This window comes from Cyanistes caeruleus, chromosome 7 (assembly GCF_971803275.1).
Source record: "Cyanistes caeruleus chromosome 7, bCyaCae1.hap1.1, whole genome shotgun sequence".
Lineage (NCBI taxonomy): Eukaryota > Metazoa > Chordata > Aves > Passeriformes > Paridae > Cyanistes > Cyanistes caeruleus.
In genome coordinates, this window is record NC_141707.1 from 22,989,111 (window position 1) to 23,011,070 (window position 21,960).

A 21,960-nucleotide genomic window follows, 5' to 3' on the forward strand; every position below is an offset into this window, starting at 1 on the left:
GTGTTAGCAGTTGTGAGCATTGACTGCAGTACTTAGCTGTGCTAAAACATTTTTTACTTTTTTACAATAAGGTAACTTAATGTTAGGCTAGGGAAAGTGAGAATGTTTTCCGCTTTTTTCTTGTGAGGTATTAACATGAGTTGACAAACTGTAAGAAAATTTGATCTCTTTTTTTCTTTCATTATTTTTTTCTTTATTTCTTAACTTCTATCTCTTTGCCGTGTGTAGCTAAGTTTCTGTTAAATATCTGACTGTTAATTATTTCTTGCTACAGGGCTTTGCAAGGAGAAAAGAGGTAGATGCTGACTATGCCAAAAGCTTTTATTTGGGGATTTTGTTGGTGGTGCAACCTTCTATTTCTTCTTTTTTTCCTACATGTCCTTCTAGGGTCTTCTTGCACAAGAGCCTAAAAGCATTTAAAATTTGCAGAATGAAAAGATGGCACGAGCAATGCTGGTACCACCAGGACCTGACAGCTTCTTCTACTTCACTGAAGAATCTCTTGCAGCTATTGAAAAACGTATTGCTGATGAAAAATTTCCTTGTGACCAAGATGAGCCTACAGATGATGCTGGTCATGAGGAAAATCACCCAAAGCCAAATAATGACTTAGAGGCAGGAAAGACGCTGCCATTTATTTATGGTGATATTCCTCCAGAAATGGTATCTGAACCCCTGGAAGACCTGGACCCCTATTACATCAATAAAAAAGTAAGTGTTTTGGATTAAGAATGGAATTAGAGCACTCCTGTTTAACTATAACCTGATAAATGCTCTGCTGGGAAGCTGGTCAGAAGCACTGTTTGAAAGTATTATGCAGTAGGTTGCTATCATGTTAATTATTTTGATTTCACTGTAAAGACAACTATAACTCTTGTTTAAATTGCCTTTTTTTTTTTTTTTTACAAAATAAAGGGGGCACTTTTCTTTTAATGTCTAACGTTATGGTATTTTAGTTAATGGATTTTGTATTTATTGTCTTGCAATCTCTTCAGATCTGATTTAATGCTGAGTCATTTGAAGACTTCCCATCTCATCTCTCTGGCTACTTTCTGGGTTTTTTTAGGAAACATTTTTACCTGAGTTCTAGTTCATTACAGAAGTCTTTAGACAAAGTGCTCATTCAGTCATATGACAGAACAATCACTGTCAACATTCCTGAAAATATAATATAAATACTTGTTTTACTAAAAACAAGTAAACTAAAACTAAAAAAGGTGTGAAGACTAAACCAATCTTTGTGTTTCAGTATTGGGTCTGTGATATAGGCCCAATATAGACCTGAAGAAAAAATCTAAATTTATATATGCCGATTCAGTTTAATTTATAGATCTAATGATAAAAATGGAAGAAAAGAGCAAGGTGTTTACTTTGATGAAGGAAGGTTATTTTTATATAGGCATGTGAAGTGAAATTATGTCAAGAAAGAAAAAAACCTGAGTTTGCATTAAAAAGACAGTACAAAAAAAGCAGGAAGTGGTTATTTTATTTTATTGTGTAATCAATAAAATGCTGGTTGAATTAAGAAGCATGGAATGAATTCTTGAAATTAAGTACTGGATAATCAAGAAAATAATATCTTTCAAGATAAAAATTTAACCAAAGAGCTGTAGTATATCTGTAATAAGCAGCCTAATTAAAATAGTGTTTTTTTCTAGCATAAAATGCCGAAGACCAATAAGCAGATGTAGATTTTTTAGTTATTTTAGTTTTTGTTCTCTTAATGTCACAAACACTATTGACAAATTACCTATTTCTTTTATAGTAAAATGTCATTGGAAAGCAGAAATATTCAGTGTTCTAACCTGCTTAGGTCCGGATATTAGATTTTGGAAGGATAATCATTGAATGTAGATTAAATTTAGATTTCATTAGATGATGTTTTCATTGTTACTCCTATTCAAAATCAAAAATGTTTACATTGATGGTACTGGTGACAGATGCATAAGCAGTAAATACAGTAAAGGCAATGATTTTAAAAGTCAAGGATGTCTCACCGTTAAAGCAGTTTTAACATGCTGAAATGGTTAAATAATTTGTGAGGTCCCAAAAGTAGTTACTTAGGTGCTTTGTTTTGCATTGCTAGGTTTTTTCTGAACTGCAAGTAAAAGAGCTGCATTAAATTTAAATGTAAAACATCACATTTTTAATTACAGTTTTAAAATAATTACTTAATCCTAGAAAATGAAATCTGAAATGCAGATTTTAAGAGCACAGAGAAAAAGAATGTGTGGTGTAGCATTTTCATTGCTCATGTGAAAATTTAGAATCTGTTATTTCTTTCCATAATTCTGCTGAAAATAAATTTGTCTACTTAGATGTGTGTAAGCAGCCTCTATTATGGCGAGGTTGCTAAAATGTATCCTTTATTCCCAAACCCCATAACCCCCATACCCTTTCTGTCTGTTTTTTAAAGACATTTATAGTACTGGATAAAGCGAAGACAATCCACAGGTTCAGTGCCACACCTGCCTTGTACCTTTTATCTCCTTTCAATATCACTAGAAGACTAGCTATTAAGATTTTGGTTCATTCATATCCTTTTCGAGTGGTTTGTTAAAAATTGTTACTGATTATTACTAATGTTAACACTAGGAGTTTTGATTTAGTGTTTGAATGTTCCTGTCTTTAATTCTTTCAAAATCAATCTGAGCTAAGATTAGTCACTTAAGCTGCTGATTAAATTCAGAAGTCTTTAGTGGAGTTCCTTAAGGTGCAGTATTGAACCCAACCCTGTCTAAAATTTTTATGGATGATCTGGATGAAGGGATAAGATGAAACTTACCTGTGGTAAGTTTGTGGATATCGCCAAGTTGTGTGGGAGTGTTAGTCTGCTGGAGGGTAGGAAAGCCCTGCAGAGGGACCTGGACAGGCTGGATCAATGGGCCAGACCAAGAGCCTGAGGTTCAACTTGACCAAGTGCTGGTCACATTGGCGCATTGGCCACAACAGCCCCATGCAGTGCTACAGGCTGGGAGCAGAGTGGCTGGGAAGTGATCCAGTGGGAAAGGACCTGGCAGTGCTGATTGACAGCAGCTGAGCACGAGCCATCGTGTACTTGGGTGGCCAAGAAGGCCAGTGGCATCCCAGCCTGTATGAGGAATAGTGTGGCCAACAGGGCCAGAACAATGACTGTCCCCTGTACTCAGCACTGGTGAGATCACATCTCGGGTTCTGGGTGCCTCAGTTCAGGAAGGACTTTGAGGTTCTGGAGTGTGTCCAGACAGGGGAAGCAAAGTTGGTGAAGGGTTTAGAAAGTGAGTCCTGTAGGGAGCAGTTGAGGCAGCTGGGGGTGTTTAGCCTGGAGGAGGCTCAGAGTGACCTCATTACTCTCCACAACCTGCTGGAAGGAGGGTGTAGCCAGGTTGGGGCAGCTTCTTCTCCCAGGTAACCAGTGACAGGACAAGAAAAAATAGCCTCAAGCTGCACCAATGCAAGTCCAGGTTGGCTATCAGGAGGAATTCCTTCACAAAAAAGGTTGTCAAGCATTGGAATGGACTACCCAGGGAAGTGGTAGAGTCAATATCCCCGAAGGTGTTCAGGCAATGACTGGATGTGGCACATAGTGTCATGGTCTAGTCGACAAGTGAAGAGTCAAAAGTTGGACTTGGTGACCTCAGTGGTCTTTTCCAATTTAAATGATTCTGTGATATGTGTATAACCAGCATTCTTGTGAAATATCTTTGCATTATTTGTGACATTGCTAGTGATAGTAAATTGATTTGTATGGTATATGTTGGCAGTATTCTGTGTCCTGGTCAAGTCCTCATATTTTGTGTTATGCAAATTTGGCTTTTAAAAGGGGTATATTCCTTAACTGTGGTCAACATTGTTCAGCAAGATCATTATGCTCACTATTCTGGCAAATTGTGTATTGATGACATGGAGGAAACTTCCAGACTGGGCAAAGAAAGTAGAGTAAGTATACTTAAATAAGCTAACGATTTTTAAGGTGCTTTAAAAATGAAAAACAAATGGAGAGCTAGACCATGCAGCTTTACTTATGTGTGCAATACCAGTATTTTCCTTTTTCCTACCTGGAGTTTGATCCTAGCTGCAACCCAAAGCAGCACAGTCCTGCAAGCTCTGCAAAGGAGAGAAGCTGTGACATTGTTAATCTTTTTCTCTGAACAAAACGCTGATAATTACTTTCCCTCAGAATGTTCATACAAGCAACGTTTTCATTCTCCCTCTTCAGCTGTTCTTTATCATTAAAAAAAACTGTCATTCAACATAAAACTACTGGCTTTTCAGTGTGGAAGATGCTTTCTATAGCCCCTCTGAAACACCTTCATTTTGTGCAGCAAAATCCAATTATGGGACACACACACTCTTTAAAGAAAATACCTTTGCTGAGGATTATTGTTTATCATTCTTAAGTCTACATGGTCAGCCATCAAGTACCTTTAGTAAATATTAGATTTCACTTACCCATGGACTTTATCTCTGATGTGGCAACCATGCTCAAATGTTATTCGAATGAAAATATTTTTTTGTGTTGTACATGATTATTATTATTAGTGCTGAAATCAAAAAATCTTATGTGCTAGAAACTGCAAAAATATTTTTCAGACAAAATAAAATGTATAATCTTATTACCTCACAAAAAAATGGTGGGGAAACAGTCATGCTTTATATGAGTTTATAACATAATTAGTGTATGCTGTTCAATGCATATACTAATTACTGGGTTTATTTTCCTGTATGCTCATGATTTATCACTGAGTAGCACAGCAATCTGTAACTTTTGCTGTGTTTCCTTATAGATACACTTTCACTGGAATTTATACTTTTGAATTTCTAGTAAAAATCTTTGCAAGAGGCTTCTGTATAAACGATTTTACTTGCCTTCGTGACCCTTGGAACTGGCTTGATTTTGTTGTCATTTCCTTTGCGTAAGTATATAATATTTTTTTTAAGTAAAATAAAAGGAATTTTTTTGAACCTCTGATAGTTTGTTTGGCTTATATTAGTTCATATGAAATTGCAGCTGAATTGTATTTCAAGTTTTTCCACTTGAATATTTTACACTAGTGTAACACATAGCAGAATTAGTGGACTATTCCGCAGTACAGAAGGTAACACTCAACAATTAGTTTAAAATAGGATTTTAAAATCGAAAGCAGGTCTATAGGTTTCATTTTAAATTTGCAGTTAATGGAAAATCTTAAGGGTGAATTTCTTAGGGCAAGCTTAATTGAAACAGAATGCAAGTCTTTCATTTAAACTTCTTCCTCAAAAAATAAAACAGGATTTCAGGTCCAGGTAAGTAGTAAAAGCTCTGCCTCAATTCTGAATAACTGTGATTTAATCCTACAGGTATATAACAGAATTTGTAAACCTAGGCAATCTTTCAGCTCTTCGAACTTTCAGAGTATTGAGAGCTTTGAAAACTATTTCTGTAATTCCAGGTAAGAAGTAACTGTGTAAAATAGTAGACACTCTACATCACCTCTGTTTAATTTTGTGTGTGCTGTCATTGTGTTTGTGTGTGGAATCCCTCACTACAGATATGTGACAGAGTTTGTGGACCTGGGCAATGTCTCAGCGTTGAGAACATTCAGAGTTCTCCGAGTTTTGAAAACAGTATCAGTCATTCCAGGTGAGAGCGAGGTTAAACACTGAGGCTGACTGAAACTGCAAAGAAGCTGAACTTATGTTTTTAACAGAAACATCCAGGTTTTTGTCTTAATTTCAATTTAATTTCCTTTTCTAATTCTCTAAAACAGTCAGCCTCAGAGTTTAAGAGTCAGTTGCATGAAGAACTCATTTACATAGCCTGTATATTCTTCTATTTAATGATGTCAAATTTTCTTTCCCATATTAAGGATAAAAATTACGGCTTTTTAATGTGAATGTTACATATCCATATTTGTGAAATAAATGTGGGATTGAAAATTTTAGTGTTTTATGAAAGCTGAATCCCTGACATAGGAATAAGATAATAATGAGTAGCATGGGACTGCATGGTGTAGTTATTAGCTTATGATGCCTATCTTCACCAAACCCCACTTCCAGCAAAAGACAATGCATTAGAATGCAGACATTAAAATTACTACTGAAATAAAATTGTGGTCTCTTTTTGTTTGCTGTTATAGAAGCAATTGCTGTATATTGGGATAGAATACTGGTAAAGGTTTGGAGCAAGAGGCATCAAAAAGAAAATAAAATTAACTATTTTCTTTAGATGTAGTGTACATGTATAGAGAGCATGAATTGAAAACTCTTGATGTGAAGAGCAGGTGCTTTGGAATGTATGCTATTCATTCCCATTCATATTTTCAAATTATTTTTTAAGGGTTGAAACTTATTGGTAGCTTTTCCTTTGGAAAATGCTTTAAGACTTCTTTTGAAGCTTGCATGGTATTTAATAGTGTGTTGGAGATGCTTATATTGTATTTTAGCTTAGCTAAATATTTCTATAATAAATATAATATCATAATAAATATTATAATAAATAATATTTATTATACGATAATTATACATCTAATATTTTATATTATAATAAAATTATAATTTTATAATTATAAATGTATAATAAAAATCTGCCTCTGTTTGCAGGCTTGAAGACTATTGTTGGAGCCTTAATTCAGTCTGTGAAGAAGCTCTCGGATGTGATGATCCTGACTGTATTTTGCTTGAGTGTATTTGCACTGATAGGACTTCAGCTGTTCATGGGCAACTTGAAGAATAAATGCCTGTTCTGGCCAAAAAAAAATTCAACAGCTTTTGAGGAACATGTAGTTCCATACTTCAATGGTTCAGAATTTGACTGGGCAGCATACATTAACGAAGAAAGTAAGAAATACTGTTGTAATTTGCTAACATTTTTTGTATGTAAACCATCACACAATCACAAGATAGCTGTTTTATGCTTCAGAATAAAGATAAAAACCAATTAAATTGGATGGCAAAGAACAGGAATTTGTGTATGTTACATCCCAAGCTCATGCTGACGTGACTGCTCTTTCCGTTGACTGCACTTAGAAATGTATGTAGAGGCCTAGGTTAGTTTTAGAATCACAGAATCATGCAGGTTGGACAGGATCTCCCCATTCCAGACCAACTGCTGCTCAGCTGCTGGTTCAGTTGGAGCAGATTGCTCAATCCCTTATTCCAGTCAAGTTCTTAGTACCTCTAAGGATTGAGATGCCACAGCGTCTTCTGGGCAGCGTGTGCTAGCATTGACCAGTTCCACAGAAACTTTTCTGAAGGCTACCACCTTGTAATTAAAGGTACAATTCTGTGAAGTTGTTTATAATACAGCAGCTGTTAGAACACTGTAATTGGAACACCTGTCTTCTTTTTAAATGCTGCCTTCATGTTTTCCCAGGATGTGAAATAGTTACAGGATGTGCTAGTTAATGTTGCTCTGACTTCAAAACTGCCAGAAAGCCATTATACATGTTCCATTTTAAAGGAGATAGGCTTTGTCTGATTACATTCTACTTGCTGAATAAGAGGAGTTTTAAGTTTTGTATTTTCTTTTACCTATTTTGAAAGGATATTCACTGTGCAGTGTTGCAAGAAAAGAATATACAATTTATGTTCTAATCATTGTTCTAGGATTTAATTTTTGCAATGTTTTTATTTTGTTGCCCAGAGGGGTTGTGGATGCCCCATCCCTGGAAGTGATCAAGGCCAGGTTGCATGGGGCCCCAGTCTATTAAGTGGCATTGCTTCCCATGGCAGGGGTTTTGGAAACAGATGATCTTTCAAGTCACTTCCAACCCAAGAAATACTGTGATTATGCCAGTATTTGAACCCACTGTTGGGAAAAAAGAAATGAGAGATTATGAACATTCAAAACTGGATGACTTGAACATAGGTTCATCCCCACAAAAAAATACAAACCCTCCTTTCATTCGTAAATGTTGCTTCTTTTTTTTTCTTTAGGTCATTTCTATCTCCCAAAAGGAGCAATTGATTTTCTGCTTTGTGGCAATAGCTCAGATGCAGGGTAAGGTACACTAAAAATTATATACTATGTGTCTAAACAAAATGTAAAAAATATCGATCTAAACTTTAAAGAGCTAATTTAGTTACCTAACGTCACAGTCAATAATAATATGGTCTTGGTTCCTAGTAGTTAGACACTTGAATGAGTAAAAATGCTAAATGACAAAATACTTTGCTGGGAATTTGTTTTAAAAGCTCACATGTAACTAAAGAAGGTTAGACCTTGTGTTATCAAACATTCAAGAACATTCTTTATAATGGGTTCCCTGCCATTTCTCAACCCAAAAATAAGCATGGGGCACTGAGATTTGTGACCACATTTAGGGAAGACATCTTTAGGCTTCCTCTTTCTGGCAGCTGCATGCATGGCAGTGTGTTGCTCTCTCTCCATGGCAATTTTTTGTAACAAAATCACGTAATTCTGTATGCTTATGAATTATCAGTCCATCCCTTGGTTTTGGTAGGTAATAGCTTTAAAACCCACATACTTAAAATATCTTTGTAAATATTTAACTTATATATGTAACTATGAGATAATTCTGTGTATGTGTATAAATGGACATCAAATAGACATACATACATGGAAAGAAATCTATATAGTGTTTTTTGGAGAGGTTTTGGGGACAGGAGCCTCTTCTGTCTTAATTGAAACAGTGTGCTTATTATACTTGATATCAAGATTGCATCACCTACTCTCGAAACCAATATAAAAAATTTCACAAGATGAAAGTATCCCTGTGCTGATTATTTGGTTTTGACGAATTGGTAGAATTTCTTAGTTACGCTCACAGATGTGAATAAGCCAAGAAATCTGGTATGCCAACCTCATTGACAGACATAGTTCAGCATAAAATATGTGTGCTAGCTGTCTTTTTCCTGCATGGAAGTATCCACCTATTGAAATCTCTGTGTTAAGTACATGTATTATTTTCATTGAAGAGATATCTGCACAGGTAATATCAAACTGTTCATAATAAACTTTATTTTGTTTAAAACTCTGAAAGGAGATAGAAGGAAATATTGTCATTACTAGTTTGCTTTCTCTGGATTATTTTTTAAAGAACAGACTTTCAATGTCATCACTAATTTTTGAATTGTTTTAAGCCACAAATAGCAGCACCCTCCACAGACAATGCTTCATAAGAAGCTCAAGAAACAATAATTAAAAAAAAAAAAAAAGTGTTATCTGAAATTTGTGTGTGGATTGTTTTGCCTCTTTTCCTTTTCTTTTTTCCCTCTCCTAGTAAATGCCCAGAAGAGTTCATCTGTGTGAAAGCTGGTAAAAACCCCAACTATGGATATACTAGCTTTGACACATTCAGTTGGGCTTTCTTGTCACTGTTTCGACTGATGACACAGGACTATTGGGAAAATCTTTATCAGTTGGTGAGTGCATTTTAAAAATTGTCATTAGTGTATTACTGGCTCCAAATCAATCATGGAAAGGCCATTCTTATTTATATTACATACTATTGGTATTGTTAGCCATTAAAATTTATCAAAGGAAGCAAATTCAGTTACAAAAGTAAGCAGACATGGACACTTAGTACAGAATCTCACATGATTTCTGAAGAGGCACATGAGAAGTTTTTTGATCCTTAATTTAATTTTTACAGTGTATATTTCATTTTGTGCCTCATGATATTTGCAAAAATACCAATATTGAGTTCAAATTGTAAAAAGACTTCATGACAGTAAAACCTGAACCTTAATTTCAGTACTCTTAATCCCATTTTTTATAACTCAGAATGCATAACTTGATATAAATTAACTTCCTTACAGTAGCTTTTCATTGTATGGTGTGTGTGTGAATGTGTTAATTATAATAAATACTATCTTCTAACTATCTAAGCAGTTGTGCCATTTTTAATTTATCTGGTTATTTCAACGGGAGAGCATGCTAATACGCGGTAAGCATTCTAAGTCTGCAACCTGTGATATGTGACTTACATTAATAACTTTGATCCCACATACTTTTCAAGATTATTAGGCATTGAAGGAGGTTTGTGGCAAAGCAGCTTGATCCTTAGGCATGTTTTTCACATACAAGAATGCCCTCTTTATTTTGATTACATTGTAATTCAGAAAACTTGTATGATTTTACTACAGAAGGAAAACCAACTAAATATTAGTTTTGCACTTTTCAAAGTCATTAATGCTTATGAACTGATGCATTTCTTCAGCAGCTGGTTGATTTCTCTTCTCCTTCTATAGACACTACGAGCTGTTGGCAAATCATACATGATCTTTTTTGTTGTGGTGATTTTTCTGGGATCCTTCTATTTGATTAACTTGATTTTGGCTGTGGTTGCCATGGCCTATGAAGAACAAAACCAGGCAACTATTGTTGAAGCAGAGCAGAGGGAGGCAGACTTTAAGCTGAAGCTTGAACAACTGCAGAAGCAGCAAGAAGAAGCTCAGGTATTTTCTAGCAGGAGTCTGGGCCTTAGTGTGTTCCTTTGCATGCTATTTGTTAGAACCAATAATTACATTCACATACTAAAAAAAAATCCATTCTTTACCGTACCTCTCAAATACTTTAGACTGCTTTTTGTATGCCTCTTTATTGCTTTTTAAATGTATGTCTAAAGTGTTAATGTATTTCTGAACAGAGAAAAAAGAGCAGTCTACAAATCAGAATAATAATTTTAAATAAATCTCTCTTATCTTGGATAGTATCTAGTAAACTGTCATGATGATTTTCCAAATTTTCATCATATAAATAATTTCAATACTTTCAAGCTCTGATTAGAGTGCAAAATATTTTAATCTTTAAATTTCTGATTAATTTTTGTTACTTGTGCAGCTACCAGTGAATCAAAGACTGGGAGCAGCTTAAGGAAGCTACTTAAAATAAAAATTAGGATTAGTTTACTAAATTAATACAGACTGAAGTGTGACTCTGTTTAGCTCTTTTGTTTGCTATTGCATTCACTCTAATTAACGAATTATTAATGATAGAATATTTCCTAAATAACTTTGTGGCTGTAGACATTGTGGGCTGACTCCATGATAGGGATGCAAAATAGAACTCCATTTGAATTCTATTCATGCTACAGAATTTCATTTGTAGTTTTGCACAAATCCAACCACTTTGTTTACTAGAAGTAATTTGATAGAAATCTTAGGAACAAGGGCTGTATCCTTCTTTAAAAATGGTGTGATTTATAAAATATCTTGTTAAATAATTACTGTGGCAGGCAATAGCAGTGGCTGTAGCAGAGATGACAGAGTACAGCTGTGAAAGTGGGAATGCTGCACCCTCAGATAGTTCTTCAGATACATCCAAGCTTAGTTCAAAAAGTGCCAAAGAAAGGAGAAATAGAAGGAAGAAGAGAAGGCAGAGAGAGCTCTCTGGAGAAGAGGATGACATGAAGAATGAAAAGCTTCCAAAATCTGAATCAGATGGCAGTATCAAAAGGACAGGTTTCCGTTTATCTTTTGATGGAAACAGACTAACTTATGGGAAGCCGTTTACATCGCCCCACCAGGTACTGTGACTAATGAAATTGTCATTTTTGGAATTTCTGGGATTACTGTTAGAGCAAACAAACTTCACTGCAACTTCGCGACGTAAGGCAACAAAAGGAAAGGAAAAGTAGTGTAGCATTCTCTTAAATACCAACTTACTGTTGGTATTGTTTTCTAGAGTGTACCTTAAAAATGTGTTTTGTTTTCTGTCATTTTATTATTTAGGACTTTAACATCCACAGCAGCATTGCATTTTCCTAGTTAATCTGAAATAGAAATGCCTTAATTCATAAATGGAAAACTTAAGTATAATGTATGAATTTAGAAGACTAAAGGTATTGATATATTTTAACATAATGCATGATCTGTGTGGATCATTGAAGTTTATGGAAGTCTTGTTTTTTCTCTTCAAAGCAAAGATTAAAATGACTATGGCCTTATACATGTATTTTTTTTTTCTCTCAGTTATAGTTTTAAGTACACTGCAAATTTACCCATTCAGTTGACTTTCATCTGTAATGCATCACTGAGATCAGCCTGAGGCAGTGTATTAAAGATAACACTGAAAAATTCCTGGGCAATATAAATTACTGTTGTTTTTGTTACATATAGACTTGCATTTTGTATACATATAATCTTCAGATTGTACTTTTTTTATGTTTCCTTTGCAGTCTTTGCTGAGTGTTCATGGCACCCTGTTTTCTCCCAGACCTAGCAGCAGAACAAGTATTTTCAGTTTTAGAGACTATGGAAGAGAGCGAGGATCTGAAAATGACTTTGCTGACGACGAGCACAGCACGTTTGAGGATAATTCGAGCAGAAGGGGTTCCCTGTTTGTGCCGCGCAGGCACGGCGAGCGGCGCAGTAGTAACATTAGCCAGACCAGTAGGTCATCAAGGAGGCTCACAGTCCTCCCAGTGAATGGGAAGATGCACAGCACCGTGGATTGCAATGGGGTGGTTTCCTTGGTGGATGGACCACCAGGTCTGTCGTCTCCTACTGGACAACTTCTGCCAGAGGTGATAATAGATAAAGCAGCAGCTGATGGGAATGTAAGGAAGTAGTAAATTACTCCAGGTTTCATGGCCTTTCTTAATTGCATAGACAATGTTTCAATGAAATTTTTGCTTTGAAAATGGATGGGGAGTTGTGAATGCTTTTGCAGATCTTGCTGTAATGAAATGGGTTTGAAGTGATTCAGTCAAAAGTGAGATGCTGAAGCATGAAAGAGAGCAAAGTAGTAAATTTTTATATACCTGCAAAGCAAGGATATGCATACATCTGCTTAATGAATCAGATTAGTAATGTTCCATTGCTAAATCTGTTTTGGAGTCCAGAATAGGATGTTCAGCGTTAAGCTTCCTGTACATTATTATATTATTTTTTTTTCTCTTTATGGTTTTAACCTCCTTTTAAGTGTATTTTCTGATTATCTGTCAGTAATAATGGTGGTTCTGCTTTTCTCCCTTCTTCATACATTTGACACTGTGGAAATGTAGCATAGTCTTTCAAGATTATGTTGTCATTTTAAAAATTCTGAAAGAATTTTTTCCTCCTGGGTTTCAAAGACTATCTGAGTTGCTCACTGCCTAGGATCAGGGTATAATTCAACAAAAAAAAAAAAGCCCCAAACAAACAAAACAATTTAATTCTGCTCTGTTTTTCCTTTTCCCACAGTCTGCTTTAGGAATGGACAAACACATCTACATGTTTTTTCCTAAAAATGTTATTTTACTGAAACAGAAATTTCTATATGGGCTACAGTATCTGAAAGTACATCGTCCAGCTTCCTTGCAGTTATCAGCCAGCTGCCTTGCAGTTATAGTCTTCTTGCATTTTTTTATACTCTTATTTTCATGTACTGAAAAAAAAATCTATCATTATGCATTCAAAACTACTTCATAACAGAGGAGCTCAATACCATAGTTATAACACAGCTTTCGTTTTAAAAAATAAAATCATGTAAAAAAAGTATTCATTTTTGGGATCAATTCAGTCAGACCTATGCTGTTTCTTCAGTTGAAATTCATAAAATAAATCAGAGTTGGTAGCAATTAAGTTTTGAAAATATAATTTAAATAAGTTTTGGGTATAGAGATCGAAAATAATCTTTAAAATTTACTTTTATGGAATAGTGTTGGTGCAGAATCTTCCTACCACTAATCACTTTTTAGAGGTACCTTGTGAATGAAGTAGTTTAGAATGGAAATATTGGTAGAGAAAGTATGGAACTGGGAACTGGGAAATTTTTTTTACACAAGTTCTGCAGGTCTTGCTTTCTTTTCTTGGCTGTAGTCCCCTCCAAAATTTCTTGGTATCTAAAGTGGAGTAATGTTATTTGAGTATAATGCAGTGGAAATATGGGAATAAGTATCCAAATGTTTTGTTAATGTTTTATAAGTATGAATAGAATTAGGAAGTATATAATGAAAATTCTAATTTAAAAAGCATCATGGTATTTCTAAAGTTGAATTTAATTTACAAAACTTTTTTTTTTCTTTTTTTTTTTTCTTTTTTTCTTTATAGAGCACTACCACAGAAATAGAAATAAAAAACAGACGTACCAGTTCATATCAAATACCAGTGGAGTTGCTGGAGGATCCCGATTTAAGGGAAAGGGCCATGAGTCTAGCAGATGTTATCACAAATAGAATGGAAGGTGTGTTATCACTAGATACTTGAACTTTCTTGACATAGACTTGCTTGAAGGTATTATATCACAATGCAAATACAGAAGAGAAAAAATATGTAGCCATTGCAAATACATAAACTGAATAACAGGAAAAAAATGCATGTACATAGTGAAAAAAGAAAGGAAGGAATCTAATAAGCAGGCTGATGTAAAAAAACTCGTTCTAGTTATTCTAATGTAATGTGTATGTGGTTTATGCTAGTTATTCATGCTTAACAATGCAGTTATTGGAAGAAATGCCTTGTGATACATTTTCCACTAACTATATCATAAAAATATTAGAGACAATTAAAGGCTTTAGTTAATAGGAGAAGAAAATTTGTGCTAGGATTCCTTGGAACACTGGAATAACTACTAATGAAATTCATGAAAAAAGTTTAAATAATTTTCAAAACCCTATTCATGCTCAAATTGATGCCATTTTTATCTGAAAATAAGTACTTTGACATTTAAGAGGACTTTGGAGTAAAGTTTTATTGAAAAAAGATCAGGTTCTTGGTTCCACCAAGTGTCCTTAGTGGTTCCAGGTATAAAGATTAAAACCTGGAAAAGCAGATAAAAATTACCTTCCCTTTCTCCAAAACTTGTTGACTATAAATTTCTCTTTTTCTCCAGAACTTCAAGGATCCAGACAAAAATGTCCACCTTGTTGGGATAAGTTTGCCCACACTTTCTTAATTTGGGAGTGCTGCAAGCCCTGGTTAAAAATAAAGAGTGCAGTTGAATTTATTGTAATGGATCCACTAGTTGATCTGGCTGTCACTGTTTGCATAGTTATTAACACACTATTTATGGCCATGGAACATTATCCAATGACTGACCATTTTTACACTGTACTTACAGTAGGAAATCTGGTAAGTCCTTCAATCTATAGAATTTTATACAGTTGGAACCTGGTTTCTCTTTGGAATAAAATTGTTTTTATGATTTTTATTGTCATCCCATAAAATGAATGTTAAAGGTTTAATTGAACTAAAAATAGTCTAAAAATACCTTTTGGAATATGCTGTGTATAAGAATATTTGAGAGATGTTCTGTCTTACAGTTTGATTTCTGTATTACAACTTTTTCAATAGAGTTTCCAAAAGCCAGAGTTTGAATTACATGAAACTGGAAGAAATCTGACATGCTTTTGTTAATTATTACAAAAATAAGTAGGAGCCAAATTAGATCCTTTTTAGCATAAGCTACATTGTTAACACAAAAAGAGCTGAATGCTATTTTTGATTATTATTTTTCACTGCTATTTCTGTGTGTTGATTTTGTATTTCCTTGAAAACCACTTATTTGATTGGACCATAACAATGGGAAACAATGTGCGACTTATTCTGAGTATCTGTTGATACAGCTGTATTTTTCTCCTCAGTGGATACAGTCTGTGGGTCAGGTTTGGTGAGGTAGCTTTGTTTGGTTTATAACACCAATAATAGAGATATATTATACTTCTTAACCTATGCTTATTCTAAGTGGTTATTCTGGTGATTAGGACGTAGAAAAATAACAAAACATTTTAGTTATTGGGATATGTGAAATTCTTATATATATTAGTCATATGCCACTGTGACACTGGTATAGCTTCAGCAATTGCTTTCTTCCTTTCTGGACTCTGTAGCTCTACATTTTAAAGACTATAAAATGCTCCAGATTTTTCTTCAGCTTTTTTTTCATCTTCCTCATAAAAGAGAGTAATTGATGTAGTTTTATAGATACTGGCGATCATACATCTACAGCAAATACAATGAATTTCAGAGGTGTTGTTCGTCTTCTGCTTCAGAAGTTATCAGAGGCATTCAGTCAGAAAGGAGTTTTATTTCAAACACAGACCTTGGCACAATTGACTTCTTTTGGCAGTTAGAGAAGATAAGCTTACTTGTGAGCTCTCATATAGACTTCATTACTCAATAGTACATCACTCCAATTTATGACCAATTCATGTTTTCCCACACACCTTTCTTAAAGCAGCTTCCATTCTGACAACAGTGGATGTATTATCTTGCTGGGGAAAGTTCCTTTAACTAGATGGATGGCAGATGTAAGGATCGAACTGGAGGCCTGTTAGGAACAGCTTATTCTTCAGTAGACACTAAATGTATCTTAGCTTTAACTGATGCCACATGTATGCTACAGCTCATTTTAATGTTGCCACTTACCTTCTCTGGGGGGTTCAGCTTGTGATAATTTTACTTAGTGACATCCTGCTGTAAGAGGGATGTTACTTCTTACTTCAGTTGTTCCTTATCTGCTGGTTCACCTTCTTCATATTCATCCATAAAGTAACAATAATATTTTTCTCTTCAGGTTTTTACTGGAATTTTTGCAGCAGAAATGGTTCTCAAGATAATTGCCATGCATCCTTATAATTATTTCCAAGTTGGCTGGAATATTTTTGATAGTTTTATAGTTATTCTTAGTTTGGTGGAGCTTTTTTTGTCAAATGTGGATGGATTATCCGTTCTCCGATCATTCAGATTGGTAAATAATATGTCTGCATTAATTAATGAATGATGTTTGTATTTCAACTCTATTCATATAAATAAGACACCTTTTATCATTAGGTATACTTTTTAGTAAGTGACACAGAATATCTCTGCAGGCATGTTTTAAAAATTATTTATCATTAAATACCACATGCCATTTTATTGTTCAGAAGCAAATATTCTTTCAAGAGAAAGAGCTGTAATTTTATTGTAATTGTTTAAACATAAATGGATAAAGCTCAGTGAAATGTACAATTTTTTTAGTGTATATTGAGAAGCAGAAAACTTGTAGTCTTGTTGATTTTCATATCTGGAAATAGCAAGAAAGCTAGAGGTATTCTTTTTAAATGTAGGAATCATAAAATTAATGGGTTTAATAAATTTTAAGAAGATTGATTTTTCTTTTTCCCTTAGCAAAAAAAAAGGATCTTTATTTTATTAAAAAAATACTCTTATTTTAATTTGTTTCTATATGAATGTCCAAGGTGTATAACATGTTCAGAATCCCCTGTCTGAACAAATACAAACAGTGTTCTGTTTCTTTCATGTGGAAAAGAATAATGTGCTAAAAAAATTCAAAAACAAACAAACAGGAAAAAAATAACTAAGTCTAAAATTTACTATGTTTTAAAAGTGTGGATTTCATGAAACACTATGAAATTTATAGTTGCTGGAATCACGTTAAAGTTTCTTCCTTTTGCTGTTGCTGAGTGTCAGTCGTTTGTATTATGCTGTCCTCTCTATAGCACTTTTGTAATTACAGCAAGTAATGCCTGTATATTTTTTTTCCAGCTTCGAGTCTTCAAGCTGGCAAAATCTTGGCCAACCCTAAATATGCTGATTAAGATTATTGGCAACTCAGTGGGGGCTCTGGGGAATCTGACCCTGGTGCTGGCCATCATTGTGTTCATTTTCGCTGTGGTTGGGATGCAGCTGTTTGGGAAAAGCTACAAGGAATGCGTCTGCAAGATCTCTAGCGACTGTGAACTTCCTCGCTGGCACATGCATGACTTTTTCCACTCTTTCCTGATTGTATTCCGAGTGCTGTGTGGAGAATGGATAGAAACAATGTGGGACTGCATGGAGGTTGCTGGCCAAACCATGTGCCTTATTGTCTTCATGATGGTCATGGTGATTGGAAACCTAGTGGTATGTAGCCAAAATAATTTTACAATTAATTTAGAATATAAAAGGTAAGAGAACCAGTAATTAATTTTAAAAGTATCATTAAATGTAATTTTTAAATATGATTTTTATTGTTTTGGATTTGTTATGAGTATGGGTTTTGAAATGGACTTTTCTGTTTGTTAGATTTCTGATCTCATCTAGAGTCCTCAGCTTGGAGGCTGACCCCTCTCAGGGTCTGGAGTGCAGTTCAGAGGATGTGGCTGAGAGCACGCAGTACTGGGTGTTCAGGGTATTGTGGACTACTCCTGGTTTTCTCTTAGAGAGGGAGAGAAGAGCAAAGGCACCTGCAGCATTAGACTTCCAGGACAGAAGTTTCCTATTTGCAGAAGAGGGTATAGCAGGACCTTTTCTCCCTAACCAATTTAGTCATTGCTTCCAGTCACACATAGGCAGGTTATTGGGCCTTTCTTTTAAACGTTTTCTGATCTCTTCTGTCTATATGACTGCTACTGCATTCTTAAGACTCTGAAATGTATGCCATTTTGAGACCTGTTTGCTGCATAGCCAGCATTTTACACAAATGGAGTGAGGAAACTTGAATTAGAAGGAAGTTGTTATGCAGAAAAAAATCCGGATACATTTACTTCAGGTTTTTTTTTACTTTTTCACTTTTTTGCTTCGAATTCCATAAGTGCTTTCTACAGATCTTCATGGCCTGTATTATATCTGTTTTTTTCTTTTTCAGAGGAAAGCATCAGATTGACACTAGTTTGTATGAGTATGCATTTCTCTTTATAAATGTTTTGTATTTTTTAACTCACCAGTATTTAAGACATTAATTGCTCTGCCTATTGCTCTGCTTTTCTCATTTTCTTTGTTATTCTACATCTCTGCTTTAAACAACTGTTAGTAGCAGAAGAGATTTTAAATTAGCCATCCTGGAAACATTCTTTAGGAATAAAATTTCTGAGAGGATAATAAGGTAAGAGTCTTTAAACCAAGCTAGCACTGCTTCTAGTTGCACAGCCACTTGCTTCAGGATTTTCTATGAATCTGCTGTCTTACAGTGAAGAGAACTGTGAAGTTGTTTGGTTGAACTCCATAAGTAGTTTTCTAAACCAGAAGATTGAACTTTGTGGAATGAAGTAGCCACCTATATGAATATTTCCACAGTGTTTACTATATTCTGATTTTATTCCATAGCTCTAGGAAAACTTACATGAGCAGACATCCCTGCTGTATGTTCAGGGCTGTTTTATCCATTTGTCTTTTTGTGTTCCCAACATGTCTTACCTTCCAAGCTGATGGAAGAGCTAATTTGAAGATTTTAAGAGCTGGTACTCTGCTGCTTTGGTATTTGAGTTCGTGGTAACCTCTGGGCTTTTATAACTGATATACGTTCTATGTTTTGTCTTGCTGTGGGAAAAGGATGACTTGGGGGTTAAAAGACAGGGTGCATTCCTTATTTTTTAAGTCATATACAAAAAAAAAATTCATGTGGGTTTGGACCAGCACATAGAAAATTTGTTTTCTGCACAGAGTGCTGCAATTTGCCAGAAAAAATAAACATGTTAAATCTGTTCAGACAGTACTGAAGAATCATTAATTTTTGACCTTCTACAAATAATAAGCATTGTAAGGCCACAAAATCCCCTCTGTTGAAGTATAGGGAAGGTATTGTGCTTAAATTGCATTTGTGTTTCATTTTCTGTGTGCTTTCAGAATCATATCCTGTAAATAAAAACACAAAGCCTGTGTTCATAATGGGTTCATAAGAAGCATGTGAATGAAAAATGAAAGAAAATCAGCTCTGTTCTCTTTGTTTTTGTTTGGTTTTTTTTAATTAGGTATTGAATCTTTTTCTGGCCTTGCTGCTGAGTTCATTTAGTTCAGACAACCTTACTGCTACAGAAGATGATAATGAAATGAACAACTTGCAGATTGCTGTTGCAAGAATTCAGAAGGGAATAGATTATGTGAAGAAGAGAGCAGGTGAATGTGTCCGAAAGTCTTGTTTTGGAAAACAAGCTGCTGTAAATCAAAGAACAGCAACAGATCAGTTGAATGATGAAAGAAACCTTTGCATTTCCAACTGTACTGTCACTGAACTAAGGATTGATACGAATTATGGCAAAAATGAAAATGGAATGGCCACTGTTACAGGTGGCAGTGATTATACATCATTCATAAACAACCCAAGCCTTACTGTCACAGTACCAATAGCTGTTGGAGAGTCTGATTTTGAACATCTGAATACAGAAGAGTTTAGCAGTGACTCAGATTTGGATGAAAGCAAGGAGGTAAAATTTAAATATTTTATATTTTGGATGAATGAATTATACCAACCGTGTTGTTTCATAGCATAATTCTCCCAGCTTAGAAATGCAAAGCAATTGTAACTCAAGATTCTTGAATTGTACAGAGAATGAATAATCTGAATTGGGAAAGTGGAGTTGAAGAGAGTAGGAAATACTGGAAGAACTGTATAAATTTATGTGAACCCATTTATAAAGATGTTTGAAAAGCAAACTTTACCAAATTATTAGTTGAATAGAGAAGTTACTATATATGTACAGAATAAAGTGTCAAAAGATTGTTTTTTCTAATAATTGTAATGTTTCTGTGAACTACAAATGTAATTAAACTGCTATTTAAAAATATTAGAGAAGATATTAATGAAGAATATTACTACTCTTTAAGGAAAATCAGCATTACTTTTACTGGATAAACTTAAAAGAAGTGCTGACTCAGGCTAATGAAAGAGTAATAACTTTTTTCATGTTCTGAAATCAGAGTGATGAGAGAAAGCTAAGGGAACAATGTTTGTATTATAAGGTAAATGTATCAACAAAAAGCTCAAGAAAAAAATAGAACTACTGAAAGAAAAATACTAATTTCTTACTTGTTTTTGGGAGCTTTAAACCAGTCGCTTCTAAGACAACTACCTTATTTTAAACTGGATCAGCTCTAGGACTGTAGTCATTTGTCAGATGCTTCAGTCTGAGGGGAAAAGCAAAACCATGGATTTCAGAAGGATTTTGAAAGACGCTAAAATTCAGATTTCAATCTGTGGCTCGAGCAGACTGTGTGTGGTATCACCCACTCTGGCACCTGAAGACACGAGGACATAAACAGAATATCGTCGCTTGTGCACACAGCAGTTTTCCAGTCTGGATTGCTTTGTCTGGTTGATTTTGGTTTTCACGGTTCTTTTTGTGTGTGATTGGTTTTTGGGCATTCAGTTGATGAGTCAGAGACATTTTTGACTGGTTTTGAGCTTTTTAGGTTTCAAGGTGTTTTGTTTTGAACTGGCCATTAATTTGCCAGTATTACTTCCAAATTTTAGAAAATAGGTTTGTTCCAGTGAAGTGTAGTGAAATTAAATTTAGAAAGGTATAATAAGGTACTCTTTTGGTGTTTCCTTTATTGCAGAGTACAGTGTCTAGTTGTATTACACTTATTTCAGTCGCTTGTTTCCTGTTCCTTGATTTGTTCCATCTACTTTTTGGAGATTGTGTTTCGGCAGATGTTACACTGACCACTCAGTTGAGAGGACCATAGATTATGAAGAGGCTTCTTTAAAGCAAAGCAAACAGTATTAGTAACCTGTTTAAAATATTAACTGCTCTATGTAATGAAGCTATAATGTTTGCTGAATAGCTACTGCAACTTTTACATATTAATCTTACTAAAGGATACTGGATTTCTTTTTAATAAATTTCTTCTTAATAAAAACTGGTTTTGTGGAAGGAATATTTAATGAATCCAGGTAATTTAACTTTCAGTCTATCACCTTCCTGGAAATTAGCCTTCAGTTGAAGACACCTATTATTCAGCATTTTATATTTTAGAACTGAGTGACAAAATCCGTGCTTTCTTACCTCTGATGCTTAAGATGATACCTAAGCGCTAGCTGTCTATGACATACTGTTACCTGGTATCAATTTTGACTTGCTCAGATTTGGAAAACTGGCTGAAAATTGGCAAGCACAGGAGATACATAAACTAACAAAATTCCCCTGATTTCATGTACACTTACTCAGTAGGGAAATTGTCTTTCATTTTGTAGACTGGTTCTTCTCTTACTTTCAGACTTCCCCTTTAGATGGAGCAGTTTATGTTGGAGTTGTTTCATAGCTACATTATTTGATGAATCCTTGACAAATCATTTCTAAGGGAGATCAGATTTGTACCAGAAGACAAATTGAGGAACTTATAGGTTTATTACTAAGT

At 34.7% G+C, this 21,960-nt stretch overlaps 2 protein-coding genes across 5 annotated transcripts in view; one reads left to right on the forward strand and one right to left on the reverse strand.

Annotated features, from left to right (window-relative positions):
- The window catches only part of LOC111932138 (sodium channel protein type 2 subunit alpha-like), a 63,786-nt gene that overhangs the window by 19,011 nt on the left and 22,815 nt on the right, over nucleotides 1–21,960 (forward strand). The window contains exons 2-17 of the mRNA XM_086896790.1: nucleotides 430–711; nucleotides 2,417–2,535; nucleotides 3,829–3,918; nucleotides 4,767–4,895; nucleotides 5,320–5,411; nucleotides 6,562–6,798; nucleotides 7,897–7,960; nucleotides 9,204–9,345; nucleotides 10,174–10,380; nucleotides 11,160–11,450; nucleotides 12,102–12,482; nucleotides 13,957–14,089; nucleotides 14,738–14,976; nucleotides 16,421–16,594; nucleotides 17,392–17,748; nucleotides 19,575–20,027. Of these exons, the coding sequence (XP_086752916.1) occupies nucleotides 430–711; nucleotides 2,417–2,535; nucleotides 3,829–3,918; nucleotides 4,767–4,895; nucleotides 5,320–5,411; nucleotides 6,562–6,798; nucleotides 7,897–7,960; nucleotides 9,204–9,345; nucleotides 10,174–10,380; nucleotides 11,160–11,450; nucleotides 12,102–12,482; nucleotides 13,957–14,089; nucleotides 14,738–14,976; nucleotides 16,421–16,594; nucleotides 17,392–17,748; nucleotides 19,575–20,027 (3,390 nt within the window). The remainder of the gene's footprint in view (nucleotides 1–429; nucleotides 712–2,416; nucleotides 2,536–3,828; nucleotides 3,919–4,766; nucleotides 4,896–5,319; nucleotides 5,412–6,561; nucleotides 6,799–7,896; nucleotides 7,961–9,203; nucleotides 9,346–10,173; nucleotides 10,381–11,159; nucleotides 11,451–12,101; nucleotides 12,483–13,956; nucleotides 14,090–14,737; nucleotides 14,977–16,420; nucleotides 16,595–17,391; nucleotides 17,749–19,574; nucleotides 20,028–21,960) is intronic.
- LOC111932140 (uncharacterized) overlaps nucleotides 1–21,960 on the reverse strand; it is an 85,101-nt gene that overhangs the window by 13,724 nt on the left and 49,417 nt on the right. Inside the window, exon 3 of one of the 4 annotated variants that reach the window (XM_086896809.1) lies at nucleotides 4,038–4,102. The exons of 2 other annotated variants lie outside the window; for them this stretch is intronic. In XM_086896809.1, coding sequence (XP_086752935.1) covers nucleotides 4,038–4,102 — 65 coding nt within the window. The remainder of the gene's footprint in view (nucleotides 1–4,037; nucleotides 4,103–21,960) is intronic. One more of the 4 variants, XM_086896810.1, reaches the window with a different exon arrangement.